At 42.9% G+C, this 21,402-nt stretch overlaps 1 protein-coding gene across 1 annotated transcript in view; it reads left to right on the top strand.

Moving 5' to 3' along the window:
* Positions 1-21,402, top strand: part of ADAMTS17 (ADAM metallopeptidase with thrombospondin type 1 motif 17) — a 189,566-nt gene that overhangs the window by 137,284 nt on the left and 30,880 nt on the right. The window contains exons 16-18 of the mRNA XM_075431771.1: positions 9,378-9,535; positions 13,847-14,006; positions 15,932-16,067. Of these exons, the coding sequence (XP_075287886.1) occupies positions 9,378-9,535; positions 13,847-14,006; positions 15,932-16,067 (454 nt within the window). The remainder of the gene's footprint in view (positions 1-9,377; positions 9,536-13,846; positions 14,007-15,931; positions 16,068-21,402) is intronic.

The raw sequence follows: 21,402 nt of genomic DNA, 5'->3' as shown, positions 1-21,402 counted from the left end.
TAGCCACTGTTCACATATTAATCTCCTTGATGACAAAGCCACCTCTTTGTTCTGGTGTCTCTCCTAATACGAGTTACACCATATAATTCGTATCTAGGATTTGCTTCAATCACGGTCTTACATTCCTGAAACACTGATGTAATGCAGATTATCCAGAAAGATTGGTGTGTGCCAAAGTAACTGTTCCCAAGATGGAGTATACTACATACAGCACTATAAATTATCGAATAATGAAGTTCTCCTGTTGTACTTTCAAGGCTTCATCTTAACAGGCTGATTTATGGGTGAAATTACTAAAAATACTGCCTGATAGTTGCCAAATCTCATCAGTCTTTAACCAGTTCCTCATTTAAAGCAGAACTTTAAGCCCAACCTTGCAAACCTCTGCATTTCAGACAATTATCCTAAGACCTAACAGTTCTTTGAGAGTCCTTGTCTTGAGGCCAACTCTGAGACTTTTTTTGGTCTTACTAGCTGACACTTGATAATCTTTCTGGCAATCTGCATTTACAGTTTGCTTAATAAAATGTGCCTGGAAAACAATGGAGGTGTTTTCTGGTGCAGTTATCTCAAAGATCAGGAATATTCTGTCACCAGAAGCCTCACATTAGCTCTAAGGACCAGACTGGAGTGGTGGTAGTGATCTGAGTTTGTACCTGTGGCAAATTTGCATGGATGTTATGTAGTCTGTTTGCAATAGGATTTCACCACTAACTCACACAATATTTCTGGAAATAATGAATGAGAGTGTCGAGATGCTCCCTGTGGGACATGCCCAAGAATTCTGCTTCGTCTCTGAAAGGACGGGTCAGACCCATACAACTGCGAAGTGGTTCGCAGTTCACTAGCAGAAGAGTGAAGGTCAGCAGTCGGGTTTGTGCCACCTGATCTCAGTGTATTAGCACAGTATATTTCTTCTTATTCAGGAGCTGTGAATACAACCCCCCAAAGCCATCAATCAGGATTAGAAATTACAGGAGGAGAAAAATCTGGTATAAGACCAAACTAAACAGTCTCCAGAACTAATACACTATTAATAGCTTACACTCCACTATTTACCATTGTAAAAAGTAACATAAAAGTCAACTTTTCCACGTGGTGTTTCTCTCATGGCACAGTGATGAAAGGAGAGTGTATTTATGGTACTAGCTGAACCTCAAGCACAGCTCCACGGCTCGCTCACCTCTAAAGCAGTGTGACACACTCCTGGCTGCTGCTAGGTCAGGGAGCGGATCCAAAGTTCACTGAAATTAGTGACTGGCTTTCCACTAAATTCAGTGTAACTTTGTATCCAACCTCTGCCTGGTTTAGCTGTGGGCATTTGTATCTGGTATGTGATTTTAAAAATAAATAAGTAAATAGTCCCCTAGTAGGTACATTAAATTACCTCAAACTTGGGCATGTTCCAAACCGGCTTCCTAACAGGGGTGTTCAGGTGTGTCATAGGGCCTGTTTCCCCGTGATGGACTGTCATGAATCACACCTTTGCTGTGTGCTCATGCCTGGTGGTAACTGTCGGTTGGGTTTATATGCAGATGCATGGGGTGCAGTGAGGATGTTTGATTTCTGTAACACTCTGTTTTGACTGTAACTTGGTATCTCATCTGATGAAAAATCAACTCCTGGCAATGTCTAGAATAAAATCCAACATCTGTGTGCTTTGATTTCGTAACAGATTTCAGTATTGCATTAAAAAGATTGACCCTGGAAGTAATGATTTTTCCCAGTGAAACCCACTCTGTAATAGCAGATGGGAGAGCCACTGCTCTGGCTGCTGTACGCAGACATGGTTTGCAGCTTTGCTGTCCCTCTTTTGGTTTTTCCTGCAAGGGGTGACTGACTGTTTCTGAGATATCCTGAGTAAGGGAGAAGTAAGTACAGAGGAACAAGTACAAAAAGAACTGGGCTGAGGGGTCAAATGGAAAGTGTCATTCAGATACAATGATCAGGGAAAGAGGAAGTGTGTCTGGCCCAAATCAGCTATCCGCCCAATGCACCTCAAGAAACCCAAGAGCTCAAGCCTTGCTCATAGCACAACAAAGGGGCTGGACACTGTGCTGGTTCAGAAGGATAGAAATGAACCCAAAATCCCTCTCTGTCTCACTCCATGTCATAGTGATAACAGAATCACTTAGTCCTGCAATGCATGAGGCCATCAGCATCCTCCTTTGAGGCCCCCCGTATCAGTGGAGCTGAATCATGGCCATTCAGCTGCACTTACCCCTACAATAGCTCCCCAAACATTGCAGAATGCTAGGGGAGTCACTGTTCCTTATGCCAGCACTTTTCCAACCCATCGCTCGAGACTCCCCACAATTTCCATAAAGGTAAGGCTGAGGCAGAACAGTTTCACACAGCCCTTTAAAGCAAAAAAAGGGGATGAGGGAATATACAGGATAAGCTACTTAACATCTAAAAGGAAGGGGAGACCAATAACCCAAAAAAGGTGCCAAGTTATATACTGCAAAGTAAACTGGGTGGCCAATTAGAAGGAATCAAGTCATAGTTGTGATGAGATTAGTGTCCTTTATAGGGGCCTAATTCAGAATCCAATGAAGCCAGTGGAGAAACTCCTCCTGGCTCCCAGACCTTGAAATGGGCCCTAATGTTCCTCAGCTTTATAGTTTAAAAGCACCACTTTCACCCCACGGAACAAGTCTGTAACTCCACATGGCTCTGTGGTGAGGGAAAATAGGCCGCATTTCCTTGTAGCTCCTAATTATTCTTACTGTTATTCTGTTGGTCAAAAGTGATATAATTGTGTCATATTCGTGGTTGTTGAAGGAAGCATGAAAAGGCCAAGAGAGTTTCAGCAAGGTAAAAATCAAAAGAATTCTAAAAAAATATGATGGGGTACTGTAAAAACTTCCCTACCATGTCAGATGCTCAGGTGGTCTGATTTGACATGTGCATCTGCTGGCAGTGTTTAGAGGTGACTGGTGGTCGGTTCCTGAGAAACTTTCAGCTCTGTTTTTGCATTAAATCTGAGCTGTGGAATTCTGTTTAGCAGCCCAATGAAAGGAGACTGTTACCATTACATCCTCCAGAATTTTTGTATAAAGCTGAAGTGTAAGTGAAAACAAATTCATTTCCCCCAGTTGTCCCACTAATTCCTGCTGTTTAGTTTTAGCATCGTCAAAATGTTTTGTGGAAGTGAGTCCTCTGATACTGATCACAGCCTCGAGCAGGGTTTTTTACAGAGGGGAAAGCAGGAGCATCTGTTGGAAACAGACGCACAGGTGTCTGTTCTGCGATGCACAGTGTTCCTGCTAACAGTGACACTTTACATCAGCTCAGGAACAGTCCTCCTGCATCCCTGTCAGTACTGCAGGAGAGCCAGGGTGTTTCAAAGGAAGCATGTCTAATTAGGCCCAAGCACAAGCCTTAAGTCACAATTAAGCAGCACACGTGCATTCCTCTCCCTCTTCTCAGGCTGAAACATTAGTCATAACCATGCATGTCACAGCAGTGAAACTTGGCTGCCAATGCAGGGATCTCGTTTGAAGTGATTCCCACCCGTTCCCCAGCCGGGGCAGGAGTTGATTTTTTCGTGGTGAGATACTGAGTGATCGATGCCTCTGGCTGGCTGTGGCATGCTCTCATCCCTCTGCCCTTTTCTTGCCATAGGTTACATCGAAGCAGCTGTGATCCCTGCAGGTGCCCGGCGGATCAGAGTGGTTGAGGATAAACCTGCTCACAGTTTTCTGGGTAAAAAGACAAAAGAAAAAAATGTTTTGGTTCAAAACTCATCTCTGTTTTCTGTTGAAATGACCCTTCTCTAAATGACCTGTAAGATGATAGATTTGTCGTCGCCGGGAAGCGGCTGTTGAGTTCATTCTTGTTGCAATCTCTCTCTGCTTTCGTGGCTTGGTTTCGTGACGTTTGCTTGATGTGATTGTATACGATACATGCAGGCCCCATGCAATCTGAAAGGACCAGAGAATACTTTTATATAGACAGAAGAGTTCCTGAACAGAGCTTGGCACTGGGTTGAACATAGCTGCCGGGAGCACGCAGCACTTTGGGATGGAGTGGGAAAAAGAACAGGGCATTTAGAGGAAGGAATGGGAGAGATACATATAGGAAGGCGCCCAGCTCAGACTGGAGCAGAGGCAGGACAGGACAGCTGATATCCCTCAATAACCTGACCATGAGGTTGCCTGCACTTTTCCTGCAGCAGCAGGTTTTCACTTGATGCTGTACCCAAGACCTGATCCGGCACTAGGAGATGGGCTAACTGCACCCTCTAGCCCTCTTGCCTCTATATTCTCAGGCCAAACAATTTGTTTAATCCTCTTCTCGTTTCTACCTCTGCATTCCTTTCAAGGGGAACAGGCTTCGTTTTCTGTTTTCCCTGTTGAAAGCAAAGTTTTAGGCATGAGTGGGGGGTCAGATTTGTATGTGTTATATTTGTATGTAGCGCAGAGTCAGGAAACAAATTTGTTGTCCAATTACTAATCACTTGCTTAGATTAAAGATTGGAAGGGCATTTGTAAAATATACTTCTGTCAGTCTGGTCTTCCACCTCTTCTCTCCAATATTAGAGGTCTTTCTTTTTGTGTCATCACTGTGCAACAGATGAAGGGCTTTACCTCCTGTCTCCATCTAGGGAGATCAAGTCACAGAAAAGCTAATGCCTCATTGCCCTGAATTCACACAGGCGGTCTGTGGCAGATCAGGGAATTGAAGGAGAATTGTCCAAGGCCCAAAAGAACACCCAGCACATTGAAACATCCTTTGCACACTCAGAGCTGCATGGCCACGCATAAATGGGGGAATTCGTCCGTCCCTCAAGTTCTTTATGCTGTGTGGGAAAACAAAAGGATAAGAGAAAATCCCAACCTTCCTCCTTGTTCAGTGAATGTTTGCAGCTTATGGGTGCCTGCATTGTCAAACCTAAGCTCTGCTTGCTGTTGATGAGCTCATTAACACAAGATTCCAGTCCTTCCCCATCAAACAGTGTTTCAGCCCTTCCACACGCTTGTGTTCTCATTGCAGTGGTTGGAACAGATGCATGTTCCAACTGTCTCTTAGCCTGGGGAGTATCAGGTATTGTTTTCACTTGTTCGTGTTTCGGTTCACTCAAAGTGATCTTCTCAAAGCAGAGACAGTGCAAGATTTTGGGATAGAAAAGCACTCTGAAAGGTGAAGTTTCTTCCAGAGATATATCAAGCCTGTGGTAGGAACTCTGAGAGGATTACGAAGTTTGTTTTTCTCTGTTTTGTGCAAGTGAAAACTGGGGTCTTGCAACTTTCTCATGGCTGTGCAGGGAGTCAGTAGCAAAGCTCAGATTAGGACCCTTGGTTTCTGATTTCCGTGACTTTTGCCTGTAATCCTCCATCTCCACACCCAAAAGGAGACATTAATATCCAGTACTGGGATATAGGATGCCGCTGAAAATATTTACATAGTGATTGTGTCTTAGGATTTCAGGTCTAGTGCCGTTCGTTTTCTGTCTTGAGATGCTACCAAAGTTGGCAATATCACTGGGAAAGATGCTTTTGTTGTCTGTCTTTCATTCCAGATTATGGGGGAAGAAGAGGACAAATCATGTCATTCAGCTGCCCTTAGGTCAAAAGCATTGATAGGAAGCACGTATCACTACTGGTAGTATTTCCACTAATGCTGCAGCCAGCTTGCTGGGAGAGGATTACGCCTACACATAAGATCTTTGACATAGCAAAGCACTGGTGGAACAATGAAAGCCAGTGTTTCCTTGGATTTTGCAAATACTCTGCCTTCTGGAAGCCAGCCTTTTTGTTTGTCTTGGTGAGATTTGCACAAGGTATTTGTCCAAAGCTTCGGCTTTGGCAGATAGCTGCAGCACCAAGAGTCTTACGTGGAGTTAGTGACTGCCCTTCTTTGTGACCACATAACGTTGACTAAAGCAGGTATTTTCCCACTGGGTGGTGAAGACTAGGACTAGGATTGTGTATATTTGAGAGCAGGACTTGGCCCTGGGTGCATCACATAAAGACAGACAAAAATCTGTCTATTTGAAAGCTTCTGAATGCTGTTAGCTCTTTGATTCATGGCCAGGAGAACATCTCTAAGCTTTCAGGAGTTTTCTCTGTCAAGGAACACTGGACACAAAGAAAAGATACCTGGTGCCTTGCTAACCTATGCTGGAGAATAGCAGCAGGAGTGTTCCAATAGGACAAAAAAGATGACCAAGAAAACAAAATCCAATCACTCTGATAGGCCTCATAATGCATTGTAAATCCAGGTCTGAGTATGGAAGGATTTTCTATTTCAATTACACTGACAAAGTTGAGTCCAGTCAGGTCCTATTTCCACTCAGAACCGGGTACAGCACTTTGGAAGAGAGCCCAGCATAATTTGGAATCCGTATTCCATGTGCTGGGAGCAGTGCCTGAAGAATTTCCCTCCACCTACAGGCAACCCACACTGGCTGCCTTGGCTGGCTGTAACGCTTAAAAACCACCTTGAACAGGAAATGCCTCGGCAGTTTGTGTCCACAGGCTGGGAAGCGAGCTGGAGGGACCCAAGGTGGAAATAAAGATCTGACTAGATGCCAGGTTTACAAATAGATTGGTCAGTTCCTCTCTTTCAGCCAACTAAGAAAAAAAGAAGTTATGGGTTGTTGCTGGGGTTCCTTTTTCTTTCGCTCTTCTACTGTACAACTTCGAGCCAGAAAAAGTGGAGAGATGTAACAGTGGGTTCTTGCTACTGTCTAAATGCACCCACACTGGGGAAAAGAGGAAGAGCTGTGCTTCACTACCCTGTTTGAGGCAAAGGGTCCCAGCAGAACTTCAGCCAGCTGTCCAAGGCAGAACAAATCCTGTGGGTGCTAGCTTAAATCCATGGGGTCTACTTGGCAAAAAGGGCTCACACTGCTTTCCTGTTTGGGCTTTTCCATCACAGTCAGACAAGTTTTGTCAGAGAAGACTGCGTATACCCTGCTCTCCTCAGCTCCTGCCACTGAGCTGTCAGGGAGGTTGGGCAAGTGTTCTTTGTTGCATGCTTTGTTTATCCTCTAAAATAACAGTAAAGATACTTGCTGTCTTGCAGAGTGCTTCTGCAATGCTTGGATGAAAAGCATAACATTCAGCAAGAGCAAAAGGCCCTATTCACCCCACTGAATTTCGTACTGTCACCCTCTGGGGCTAGGCAGAGCCAGGCCTGCAATAGATGTGTGTGATAAAAGCCACTGGAGAAAGAGCAGTACTCTGCGTCGAAGAGACATGGAGGTTTCTTTGCTGCAGCACTGATCCCTACTGATGGGGCACTTGTGTGCAGTGAAGACAGTGGCGAAAACACTTTGGCCCAAATACTCTGCTGACTCTCCAGTGCAGTTCCTGCAGTCCTCAGGGAGCACCTTTGGGAACAAGGCTGTTACCAAACTCTCCGTCTCCGCAGTCACTAAGGGAGCAGTGCCTGCAGCAATCACAATTAAACCTTTCCCAGAAAAGAGGTCCTCAAAGATTAAACATTTTGTTTTCCATCAGCAAGCTATCTTCCTTTGATGATGAGCTGGAACCAAAGCATAGTTTTAGTCATTCAAGCTCTTATATGCTGTTTTGCGCATGTCGCGTGATATCTTTAGAGTCAGCCACACTGCATGGAGATAGTTTTATCTCATCCACAGGTTTGATTAGCCATGTTCACAGCTCCTCAAAGCCAGTGTGATGCCTGCTTTGATCTGCCTGGAAGCCACTAGGCTTTGGCAGAGGAAAACAATCCTGCCCAGAATTTTGTCTGAAGTTTGCAGAAGGTACTTTGTAGATCGAGGAACAAAGCAGGAAGAGCAGTAAGCCGCAGACAGTTATATTGCTGTAGCATGCAAATACCAGGACATTATCATTCCCCTAGCCTATGTGCCAAAGAGAACTTTCCTCAGAAAAAACACTCCCCACGTACATCCCACTCCTCCCGGGGAAACTATACCTGCAGTTTCCCTTCACCCTGATTTTGTAGCCTCTAATGGGACCGTGAGAGCTGTCGGGAAGGTTGTGTGCAGCAGGACAGAAGGTTATTCCACCTTTCTCCAGTAACTCCCCAGCATGCTGATCCTCAGAAAGGCACACACAGACGCAGAGGATGTTGTAACATCCACCTGCTCCAGACTTCCTCAGAGGTTAGACACTAGAAATGATGCTTGGTTGGTAAATTGAATGTGCCCTAAAATATTCCTGGGTACTGAAGCCAGCAGTCATGGAGAATTCAAGTTGACCTGAGCCATAAGGTATGCTAGGGATGATTTTAACAACATAGAGGTTCCCAGGTGCCTGGGAGCATGTCTGTGCACTGTATGTGGAACAGTCGAGAAACAGGTTTCCACTGTGAGATGGTGCCCTGTCCTGGAATCACTTCAGGTATCTCCTCTTACCTTCAGCAGACCCTCTGGAATCTGTGGGGCCAGGCACTTGTCCTCTTGAGCCAAATAGAAGAGTTTTTCAGGAAACTCCCTACGGAGAAGACTAACAGGGATTTCCTTCCTCTTAAACTTTATTTGAGGAAGGGGTGAGCTGGCCCATCATTTCTTGAGGGAACCTTCATTGTAATAGCTGTATAAAAGGTGTTAGACAACGCCAACTAGAATAAAATGAAAGTCTATGTAGAATAGGCCAGTATCTCTACAAGCACTCCCACAGTAAATTAGACCCAACTGCAGCTGACAAGTCCAGTTCCTTGTCTCCTAAGCTTATTGGGCAATTATATATAGCCTAAGCGCACCTAGAAGGGGTTGCTGGCTATGGGGACTTGATCCAAAGAGATGACAATGGGAGATTTTCCTATTGACTTGAAAAGGCTTTAAATCAGCTTCTCCTACCTTCTTGCAACACATGCAGTGAAGTGAAAGCCAAGGTTGTGTTTTTTACTGGGTTTTGGACATGCTCCTGAAATAGGTCAAACTGTGGAAGAGTTCTACCATTTAGTCCTTAATTAGTACTGTTTTTTCAAGGATGGTGGGTAGTTATCTTTCCTTCCTTTTATTTCCTCTGTAACTCCTTCTGCACACTCTTTTTTCTTCCCTTTAAATTTTCTGGCAGTGGAGTGGCACGGAGAATGCCTCGAAGTTTTGAAACTGGAGAACGTTGTTTATTCGGAAAGCAGAATGTAATAATTTTAGGTAGTAAAAACTTAGCAAGACCAGTTTATGTGAAATTATTGTTACTTAATAGCAGTGTTAATGTAATTAGAAATGCCTTCATCAGCTGAGATACAGAATATGCCCAAGTTAGAAACATTGTGATGAGTCACATAAAGTTATACCTTTTTTTTCTTTCAAATTCACGTCCGTTACAAGGCTGCTGCATCTTGTACTTCAGGTGGGCTGAGACAGAATCTCAATAGTCCATATTGTAATTACAGATTTGCTTACATTTCATTCCATGGTGTTTGATTCATTCCAGCTTTAAAAGATTCCAGTAAGAGATCCATTAACAGCGACTGGAAAATTGAGCTTCCTGGTGAGTTTCAGATCGCAGGCACTACTGTCCGGTACGTGCGAAGGGGTCTGTGGGAGAAAATCTCTGCCAAAGGACCAACTAAAATACCACTGCACTTAATGGTAACTTTATATCCTTTGTTTGTGTTTCTTAAGTGATGCGACATAAAGGGTTTATATCCTAGCTGAAAGTTAATTTTTGATTGTTTGCTTCTAAACCAGAGTTTTTTAAAGGTATGCTGTAGTGCCTGTCTTTGCATTCTTTTGTGGCATTGCAAGGGCTGGAGAACCCAGCTCCCTATTTAAAAATCAAAGATGCTCTGTTCTGGGAGAACATGCAGTGTCCCAGTAGGCTCGTGTCCAGTACAGGATACTCCTGTAATGTGTTGCAGACTATGTGACAGGTCCGTTCGAGAGGGCAAAGGTTTCCAGAGGCATTCTTTATTTCGTGGACATACCTGCTCACACACATGAAAGGAAATATCTTCTCAGCTGATACCGGAACATATTCTGTATTTATATGCACTGTTCCTCTAACAGAAGAGATGCATGTTTGGGATGTACAGATGATACATTTGAATTTGACCCTCCGTAGTGACTTAGTTGCACACAGAAATGTTCCATGTTTTCTTTATGTTGTTTTTTTAATTGTATGTTTTTTAAGGTGTTGAAAGTTTTTCCTAATGTTTGACATAGTCCTTCTCTTAACCAGGCATGTCATTTTATAAACAGTCATGTGGCTGCTGTGTGAGAGCACAAGTGAGAAGTCCACAGGGATGAGAAGAACAGCATTGTAGTCCCAGTCCTGTCACTAATGGGTGATGGGGTGACTCATGGGCCAGTCCCTTAGTGTTGGTGGTAACCTTAACATTTCTATGTGTAAGACAGCTGTAATAATGCCTGTCTCATATATACGTTACTAGTTGAAAGTCTGCAGAGAGCTTTACAGTTTCTATAGCAAGGTTTGCATACAAACATAGAGTATTTTAATGTATGCATTGTTTCATGTAACTTTTTTAACCAATTACATTTTTCTGTGTACTGTTTCTTTTCCTTGTGACTTTTTGCCACGTTTGTTCGCTGAAGGCTAGCTGTAAGCACTGCTAAAAATCAGAAGTCTCTCCCTTTCCTCAAATGATTTTTTTGGCTTGCTGATGTTCATTGTGCAACTTAATGGCCCAGTTTGAAAAGCTCAAAAGTTGCTTGAACTTTTCACACACACACGAAAAAATAGCAATACTCCACTTTGTCAGTACTTTCCCTGTGTCAAAATATGCTGCATAGGAACATCAGTTGTTTTGTCTTTGCTTTATCAGACAGATGAGTGAGTTTACTAGGTTCACATACAGACTGTTGTAAAGCTGGATTCACAGAGGTTACTACTGAAATAGTCAGTGGTGCAGGTTTGGGCACACCAGCACCTTCCTGACTCAGCCAGGTAATTCAAGGTCTGCTCGCACAAGGCAAGCATATACAGGAGGCATCTTCATCATCAGAAACATCAGCTTCTGCTTGACTTTGGCCTTAATGCAAGTCTTCCCTCCTGAAACCAGGACTGACAAAGTATCTTGTACTGCCAAGGTCCTCCTAACCTCAAGTAAGAAAAAGGAGTTACACAGGTACCGTTTGTGAAGATGCTGTGCAGGGTTCCTTTGCCAGCCCTTGGAACCTTCCAGGGTGTTACTTCATTGAGGTGTACTGCAGTAAAATGTGGTACCAGAATCTGTGAACTTCAGCATCAGTAGAGCTTTGTTTTTAAAGAAATACTCATTTCCCCTTCATTAAGGAGTAAGCAGCTGGCATAGGAAACTAGTGATTATGAGGTTCTCCATGAGTATCCTTTTCACTTACAGACTGACATTTTCAGCACATATGAGCAGAGGAAATCTTCCTTCTTCACCTTCCCCCCCAGAAATGATTAAGAAGGAGGAAAGTAAAAGTTACTAGACCATTAAAAGAACCCATGTGGCTAAAAATCACTGCTAGTCATAAACAAAGCAGACGTGAAGTGTTTTCTTCAAATCAGATATTAATCTTTTCCTTGATAAGGGGTAGTGGGTTTCATTCTTTCAACACAAGAAAGGTAGGACGGTTACTAGTTACCTCTAAATAGAAAACTGTTGTTCAAACAGTGGTGAAATACAGTGGACTGACAAAGAGCCAGAAGCTTCAGTCAGTCCATTGTGACCTGCATTTGAAACCAATTATACACACATACACACACACCCCAATTATATATGGCTACGAAATTGCATGAAATTGGTTTCATATGGGCCTTTAGATTCACTAGTCTTGCACCCATATTGAGATAATAAGGATTTCTTTTTAGGAGCTGGTTTTTAATACTTGAGGCATTTCTCCAAGTGCGTTGCTGTAAGTATATTTCTTGAAGAAATTAATGTTTATGTAACTAGGCCTGTGCTAGACTTCCTCTCAGCAACAGAGGACAACCAAACACTCACAGAGTATAAAGATGCTTTAGACAAGACTGATTGATCAGTTCTGTAGAACAAGCTGTTGGTATCTCATGGACTTAAAGAAAGCCAGAGCAAGTAAGTTCTCTGCCTCTGACTGCCTGGCGTTTCAAATTGTGTTTAAGAAAACCCATTCATCTTTGAAACTGTAATGACGACTGGCTACTTTCAACCTTGGTATTCAGTTCTGGTAGTAAGGCTCCCTCTGTAGCTGAAGCAAAATCGTATGTTTGTTCCACACATCCTCTGGAAGATGCTTTTCTGCCCAGGGTTATTCACTGTGCAGAGCAACTCCTGGGTGCTGAGTTTGTGCAGCCCCACAGTGTTCACTGCACAGACCTCCTGCATGTCAGTGGCTGCGAGCTGGACCCCTTCTCTCGGCACATACAGTTATTTTTTTGGTTAAATGACCTTATGACAGCTTTAATGAGATGATCGGTTAAGTAGGAGTGATTTCTGCAAATGTGAATGGGAAACAATTATTGCTGGGAGACAACAGTGTTTACAAATTTGCTTTTTTTAATTGGGCAGCTGCTTGTTTCACTTATAGTAGCCTTGCTTAAAATATCTTAATTTGAGAAGGTGCTGCTTCTATATCTTTAGGTGACAAGTGCCAGCAGAATTCACCTGTCTAATGCTGCTGAGATTATGGGATTATAAGTATAAGTAAGTCTAAAGCCACACCATCAGCATTACAGTAGTACTTCTATGGCACTTATTAACAGTGTCATAACTCCAATTCCATGGACCTCATACTCCATTGGGTATCTTCTAGTCACTTCTGACTCCAGCCAGGGAAAGTGAGAACCAAATGAAGCCTAACACATAAATCAAAAGAGGACCAGAACTGTCATTTGCCTGTGGTGAAACAATAAGCATTTTTCTCTGTTCATCTGTCTTTGTTAATAGGCAGTGAATTTTGGAGTAATAATACTAGAGACATCACATGTGACTTCATGGGAAATAATCAACCTGCTGTCGGCAGCAGGTTTCACCTTCCTCTAGCAATATGCAGGGTATGAAAATATATATGTTGCCAGCAGCCGTAGGATATGGCTCTTCCTTGTCATCCTCTGGTTTCTGAGACAGTAAAATTCTGCTCCTACAGCTTGTCAGCAGGAATAGTCATGCTCACTTTGAGTGCCACATTTCCCAGGAGGAATGTGACTTTTTTTTGCATTAGTAGTTTTTGCTATAAGAAGGATCACCTTGTTCCTCCAGATGTGTCAATAAACATTTCTGCCTTCAGACCGTGGACTGCTGCAGCCCAACTCTAGTGCAACAGTAAAAGCTGCAGCTCACAGAATCACAGAATGGTCGAAGTTGAAAGGCACCGCTGGAGGTTGCCTTGTCCAACCCCCCTGCTTAAGTAGTAGAGCAGCTTCCGAGGACCGTAATCCATAAACGGTACGGTGTGAACCCAGAACATCCCCACTCTTTACAAAGGTCCCCAACCATAAGCCTGAGTCTCTGCATGAGGCTTGCAGACAACTTGCTTGCTAGTAAACAAGAGTAGGACAAGTATGGTGAGAGACTTTTAACTCGAGATGCTCATTAAAAAAGCTGTTATATGAAAATGGCTAATTTAATGCTTCCTGTTGTCTTACTATTTCTCTTTAGATAGCCAGTGGCCTGCTGGTCACTTTGAGGCTTAAACAAAGTTATGCACTGAATTCCAAGTTCAGACATCTCCATGACTGTTTTAAATATTCACAAATCTTGAGCAGTTATTGCTCCTGCAGATGCCCTGTTTTACCAATACCACTGTAATTTCAGGCTTCTAGATAAAGATTTGGTTGCCTTTCATGAGGGACTTGCATTTTAGAAATATTGTCTGGAGACAGCATGTCCAGCATTACTGTCTCTGCAGTCTCTTGGCTTTCCCACTACACAGTGTGTTACAGAATCAGAATCACAGATTTACAGTGTTGTAACAGCCTTTCTTTTCCTGCTGAACCAGGTGCTGTTATTTCATGACCAGAATTATGGAATTCATTATGAATACACCATTCCTGTAAACTACACTGCTGAAAACAGAAGCGAGCCAGAAAAGCAACAGGATTCTTTGTACATCTGGACGCACAGCGGATGGGAAGGGTGCAGTGTGCAGTGTGGAGGAGGTAAGGCCATTCGGAAGCTTGGTGGGACTTGCTGTACGGTGTTTGCAGACACCAGCCAGCAGAGAGGTGCCTGCAGAAGACAGTGTTGCCAAAGCGTGAAGAAAACTGGCCATGGGAATCGCCGTTGCCATAATGAACTCAAATGAGAGCTCACTCTCAGCAGCTCTCCCAGCTATCATCCACATCCCCACAGTTAATTTTCACCCAGCATTTTGGCAGGGACACTGCTTTGTCAGCTCGTTGCCGTAGGCTGGAACTGCACCTGGATTAGTGCTCCATGGATGGCTCAAGGCGCCGTGTGCAGCCCCATATCTCAAGCCTCCATCACATTCTTGGAGCAGAGCTTTCACAGGTGTTCAGACATGTTTGCTGAAAGACACTTCCTTCCCCAGGGAAGAAACGGGGACAGTGCCGCTGTGACAGCTCCTGGAGATCATGTCAGACACTCTTAATGTGGGGTAGACTTTCTTGGAGTACGTGAGCACATTGCAAATCATGCTTTTCAGGTGATCCCTAGGATGTGCTGAGGCTGATTTGCTGAAACCCTGGGGGTAATTGATGCCTGTGAAACCAGAGACCAGTTTGTCAGCCATTGTCCATTGAATTTTCAGTACTGGAAGAAATAGGTTGTTCCCTGAGGAAAATGGATAATTTCCGTGCATTCTGGCCAGTCTTTCTTCACCCAATTATTTATCATGTTATATGACACAAAGAAAGAGTGCTCATCTTCACATTTGAAGGCTCACTGCCCTCAGCATACTGAAATCATGGATTTATTTTTCTGTAAATAGAAGTCCTTTTAAAATTAAGACTTACTTTTACTCATGTTTTAAAACAGTAATTTCTCAGAGCCATTAAACCCTCACACGAATAAGTAGAAAATTTGCTTGTGGGTCACACCAGTAGCAGCTTGGATGGCAATTGATCCCTTAGATTTTGGTTGTCAGATGCTTTTACTACTTATCCAAGCTGGGAATGGCCTTTTCTCTTCCATACAGACTTCTACACATTTTTTATTAACTCAATTTGAATTATTTTTTAGTATCTGCTGCAGATCATGAATGAACTCAATTTGATGCAGGGTCAGGGTTAAGAGGAGGATCTGAGAAACAAAAATAATGAACAATAAAGCAAAGTCACATGGTGCAGGAATGGCATTTTCCTTGTCACATCTGGTCATTGTCATGCCGCCCTGTGGCACAGCTTTCCTGATGTCACAGAGTGGAAGGCTGAACCTTGGGGGCCACACTGCTGCGGTGAGAATACTGATGCACAGACAGTTCGTGTGAGAAATGCTGACTACTCCTGGGATGTCTTCTGATGGCAGGGTTTTTAAAGTACTATACCTGGAGGACCAGAAGATGAGAAATAATTTATTTTGGTGGCTTAATTTCAGGTCTTTGTGAAATACAAGCAAGTCCAGTTTATCATTCTTGAACCCTGGACTCTCCTTTTCAACCTGACTCTTCCTGAACGGAGAGCAGCATGAGGCAGCTGTCCTGTCATTATCAGTCACTGAGGGGTGGATGGTTGTGTGGCTTCAGCTTACACAGCTGGCACATCTGTCCTGGGTGATTACAGGGCATGGTTACATGTGGAGGAGGAACCAGAAATGAAGGCAAATTGTTTTCAAGATTGCTTCCACATTAAACACTAGAAAGAGAAAGCCCAACATGTTGTTCCTGTGAAGCAGACAATTTCACAATTACTGGGGAAAGATTTGTAGCTTTTGTGAAAAAAAACCAGAACAGCACGAAGGTAAGACAAAAGTCGGAAATAAGATTGCTTGCAGACGTGGTAGATCTGTGTAGCTTACGTCTTGTAGTGGGGAGCTCCTAGCTTTTGAGTTTTGGTTAACAAGTTGACATGGTTTGTTCTTCACTATTGCTTTCCTTTCTCAGACTTGTTTTTTATTTGACTTACAGGTGAACGGAAAACCATTGTGTCCTGTAGTCGAATTATTAACAAGACCATGACACTGGTGAATGACAGTGACTGCCAGCGAGTGAATCGCCCTGAGCCCCAGGTCAGGAAATGTAACACACACCCCTGCCAGTCACGGTAAGGAGTTAAAAAATAATTAAACCCTTTTCCTTCACAAATCACCCATTTCCACAACCTCCATCTGGTGAACATAGTGAAAATGTGTAAAAGTACTGGGACATGTTGTAAGCTGTAGTAACCAGCTGTAATATTCATTTCCTTTTGTTGAGCAGGTCAGATTTTCATCACCTCAAGAGTCCATTTAATGCGTGGTCACTAAGGCCGGGTTCCATGCATGCTGCCTTCATGCATTGTTTGGGGATGGTTTTCTTTTCCCCTTTGCTGCCTTCTGGGTGACAGAGCAGCTTGCAGTATAAAGTTAGACAACAGTGCGGTGACTACATATCTAATCTTTTTTTTTTTTTTTGAATCAGTGCAGAGTAGGGTCTGATTAATTGTCACACAGTGCCACAAAAAACCTGGCCACAACCTTTAAGCTACTATAGCTGACCTGCTGTGATGCATGCCTGATCTGTATTAGCATAGTTCAGACTGGGAGTCTCTAGGTGAGGAGTCTCTCTTCATGTGAAGTTTCTACCGTGTCTAGCAGCACCTGCGTAGTTTTGGAAACATACCTGAATCTTGCTGAAGTCAAGAAATTATGATGAAACACATTTTAGATGCTTTCATCAGTAAGGGTGCTTTTCTGCATCAGTCAGAGTAAATGGAGATATAATAGTAAGAAGTTCTAAAAATAATAAAAAGCTCTCTTTTTAATTTGGCAAGCACTTTTAGCTGAATTAATTTTTATCTGCTTTGTATAAAAAAAGACATTTCTGGCCAAAATGACAAAACTTAGCAAGGCAGAGTAATTTTTTCAGTTTGTTTGCTAATGAAAACGTTCACTCTTTTTCTGCAGTATTGTTTAACATTGTGGATTAATGTAGACGCTCCACTTTTGGTAGTAGTTAGAACATAACATCAATTTGGGATAAAGCTCAACACTATCTAAATAAGCGTATTCCAAACAACCTGCTAGCTGTTACATCCTGTATAATCAGACAAGCCAGGAAAGCATACCTACAAAGCTAATCATGCTGGCAGAAGCAGTAGGGAAAATGAGAAACAACACACTTCTTTCTAATTAGACCTGCACTCTGATTAAAGTGCCCTGAAGCAGGGAAATCCACTGTCAGGTAATCCATCAATAAGGCTGGGCTGTTTCAGTTTCATTTTCTGTCTCCACTGCCTGTTACTCCTGCTGTACAATATTGGGGTCATACTGCTTTCAGTGGTACGGAAAGGTATAATGAGATACCCCGTCTGCTTCTAGGGTTGTAAGGAGAGCCAAACTCCCAATGACTTCAAGGAAACAACTGTCATTTCCATGAGGAAGTATCCTAAATTCAGTGGTGCTGGGATTTCTGTCATGTCATTCGCTCAGAAAGACAGAAGCAAGGAGCATCTTCTTGTGTTTCTGCCCTGGCATGAAATATTTCTTCTAGACCTTTTGTGAAGCCATTGGGAGGAGACCGGAGTGAGCCCAGACAGCTGTATGGAGGGGTTCCAGGTGGCAGAGAAGACGAAAAGCAACTTACAAAGCTCGGGAAGAAGTGAGCAGTTCTGCCTCCGCTACCTGAGAGCAGGAAAGGGAGGTTTTGGCCGACAGGTCTACTAGAGCCGTAAGACCCACAGTGCTGTTTCCCAGTGGGATCCCCATGACTCGGAGCCCTTGGTGATATCTCCCTTTTGTTTCCATTGCTGCCTGTCCAGGGCAGTAACAGTGGGTTAGGTTAAATCACACCAAACCTCCTGAGAAAAGAATACTCTGTTCGCATATCCAGATTGTGTTCTTCTATGGGTTCAGGTCCAGCCCTTAATGTTACTCCAAAGTGTCTCTTCTTCAGTACGGAGTTACCAAGCAATTTATAGCCACAATTTAGCACACTTGTCCCCAGGAGCAATTAGCACTGGCACAATGACACTCTCATTGGTCCATTTTTTATCAGAGCAATGACAGCAAACACCAAATGTGCTTAGTACCCGGAAAGGTCACAAAATCCTTGCTGATGATCTGATAGACCACACTCTCTCACTCCCTCTGCGTAGACCACACTTTCACACTTAACATGCTTTTGACTGGAAACATTTTCAGAAGCACATTCTCTGTACCTCTGTAGAATTTAAATTTCCACTTGCGTTTGCCCACCCAGATATTAGAAATGCATGCTTAGCATATTCTCTGACCAAGAACATCTTAAAGAAACCATTCTCTTTCACTATGTCAATGCTTTTTTTGTGAGCCCTGCATTTGTTTTAGGGTTTCAAGTAAAATTATTGTAGCATCTTGTTACAATAAGGTCCTTTCCCATTTCCACTCAGACCAAAGCCCTTTACCTGAGTGTAGAAGAAGGAACAATGCTTTCCTTTCTGTAGTAAACCTGCTCTGTTTTGTGTGTTTTAATCTACATTTACACTATTACTCAAAATTTCAAAGAATCCCTGTACAGAGAGTTTATCTCTAGGGAAGGGTCTTATGGCCAGCACAGGACTGGGTCACAGGACACTCAGTCTCTCTTTCTCTTTTGGATGTGCTGTGTGACTTCAATTCATTATCCCACACTGTCCCTTTGCTTCCTCTCTCAATCTGCGTATCATCTGGATTGCAAACTCTTCAGGATGGGGTGAGATCATGTTGTATAAATGGAGGAAGAGAAGGAGGCTATTGCTGTTGAGATTGTAATAAAAATTAAAAAATAATAACCCATGTTATATATATAAACTGATCTGGAGGGGAAAAAAAGATATAATATTAATAACAGTCTCTTTCTTCCAGCACAATCCCAAAGTGCTTTGCAAATTATATATCCCTTTGAACTTCAGCCACCTCTTGGGAGAGCCAAATAACATGGGGCAGGGGACAGTAGTTTCAGGAGGCCAAGGAGAAGGTTAGAATTCTGCAACTGCAACCCAACATCTGAAAAAAAACAAAGCAGGATTGAAAAAAGGATTGGATACACTGACATGTTTTAAAGTTAAACGTCAGAGAAGAGAATTTTCTTAAGGGTTTTGTTGAAACTGGCAAAAATAAAAGAATCTTTCATTCTTTATTATTGTTACTCTTTCACCTTTTAAAAAAATGCCTTTTTCTTCCTATTTTATTTTTTATGTTCCTTGACCCTCTTTTTCCATTAAATTCTTTACAGCTTCCTTTCCTGTCCCAACTGCACCCTATTAGCACCTCTTTATTCTAATCCTTTGCCTAGCTCTTTGGATATTTTTTACAAAACCCTGCTGTAACCAGATGGAATCTGGATTCTTGCATGCGGTGCGTATGGGTTGTTTCCAGCACATTGAACACCAACCCAAATATATAGGCAAGCCCAGCACTCACGTTGGCACAAGGCTTAGAAATCACAGATCACATCAGCTGTTATTACTGAAAACATAGGTCGGCCAGTGGCCACACACTTCAGCGTGCATGGTTGGGTCTGTGCATGTGAAACTGCTCCCTTCTAATGCAGGAAAAGAACCGAAAACACATGATATTTCCCAACTGTTAGACTTGTAATGGGCTGTGTGCAAACACTGTTAATTTTCCTCCTCTTTACTGTAATAGATTTTAATAGAGGTTGAGTTCTTTCAGGAACCTGCTGAGTATGTGGTGTTCCTACATAGATGCTTAACCGCAGTATACAAGCCAGAAATCCCTGCCTTCATCTACAGAACACCACAGGAGGCCTGAGCCCTTATTTCACTGTTTAGGACTTGAAAATATCTCCTGAGTCCAAGGGTTAGTTTTCTGCTACTACCAGCAGCATGTCATAGACTCCTTTCCATAAACTGATTTTGCTCCACAGTCTTCTGCCCTCACTGGAAGGCTCATCTGTGACCATGCTGTTTGTGTGGGACAGGAGCTTTTATTTCCAGCCTTAGTTATTCATTTTTCAGCCATTTGTTCTTGCTTCAGCTCTGTTCCTTTGCTTATACAATATTTTCCGTCCCTAGCTCTTTGCCTTGGGCGAAGTGCCATACGATACAGCAAACCAGCATATCTCCTCCTTCCATCATTTTTCTGGGTTAAATCCGTTACTTTAACTTCTTGCTGGATCAGAGACTGTGCATCAATTCTTCATTCCCTTGGTCACCTTGGTCACCTTCTCTACCTGTGCTCTAATTTACGTTATTTAAATTCATAATTCGAGTGCATAGGTGACCAGAATTGTATGAAGAATCCCAGTCTCAGTCCAATCTAGCCCTTACACAATTGCACTCATACTCTCCTGTATCCATTGGCAGTAACTTTCCTGATACATGTTTTGATTTTTTCATGGCTGCATCATATTTGTGGCTTGCAGTCATTCTAGATGTTTTCCTCCACATTTGTTTCAACATATGAATCCTACTTTAACACAGAAATGCTTGTTATTACTCCCTAAGCACACAACCTTGCACTGCACGCTATTAATTTTTGTCCTATCTCTGTTATTGCAGTACTCAAGCTTATTGAGTTCTTCCTGTGTGACATCCTAATCCTCTGTTGCATTGACAATGCTTCTAGACTTTGTATTGTCAGCATTTTCTCTGATTTTTCAGCAGTTTTCTTCTTTTTGTGCCAAGGTCATTAATGAACATACTGTATTAGATCAAATGGAAGACAGATCTTTCAGGAAGTCCACTGGTAACTAAGCTAAATTCCTTTCATTCCTGATACTCCTTTACAGCATTACACTGTGGCCAGCTCTCACCTACCATACGATTTACTCCTTGATGTCCGTGTTTCCAAGCAAATCACCAATTTCTCCAACTTACATAAGCATTTCCAGTGCAGCGAAAGGAGTTCTTTACTGATAACCAAATAGATAGAATCTGCCACATTTCCTTTGTTTGGGAAAGCAGTTATTTTAAGCAAAGAAATACAGCCAATGAGTTTTGCCTGGAGGAAACCTATGTTGCATCCATTTACCACAATGTCTTTGATTATTGTTTCCCTCCAAATCCGCTCTAAAAACTGGCATGGTGTTGAGGTCAGGTCTATGGTTACATGGATCGCTTCTTTCTTTCTTTCTTCTATTCCCTTTTCACTTTTCCATCCATGGACTGGAATCCAATGCCGTGCTCTCCGAGGGCTCATGCACCGCAGTGATGTCCGCTGGAGGAAAAATGAAGCCAGTTACAGGAGTCAGCCAAGGCCCCAGCTGGCTCGGCACCTCGCAGGCCTGCCTGAAAGGCTAGTGACCGCTCAAAGCGTGGTGCCCCAGTGTGCGATGGTTGATAGTGCCCATTGCTTTGATTCCTGGTCTGATCACGGTGTTCATCTGTATGACCCTTACTGTCTGACAGTCCACCTTTCCCTCTAGACTCCACCATATACTACCATATACCCATGACAGTGCTCTGTTTAACAGTCCAA

The sequence above is a fragment of the Opisthocomus hoazin genome, chromosome 10 (genome assembly GCF_030867145.1).
Source record: "Opisthocomus hoazin isolate bOpiHoa1 chromosome 10, bOpiHoa1.hap1, whole genome shotgun sequence".
Taxonomy (NCBI): domain Eukaryota; kingdom Metazoa; phylum Chordata; class Aves; order Opisthocomiformes; family Opisthocomidae; genus Opisthocomus; species Opisthocomus hoazin.
The sequence above is the reverse complement of the archived record's forward strand: the minus strand, read 5'-3'. Positions and strand labels throughout refer to the sequence as shown.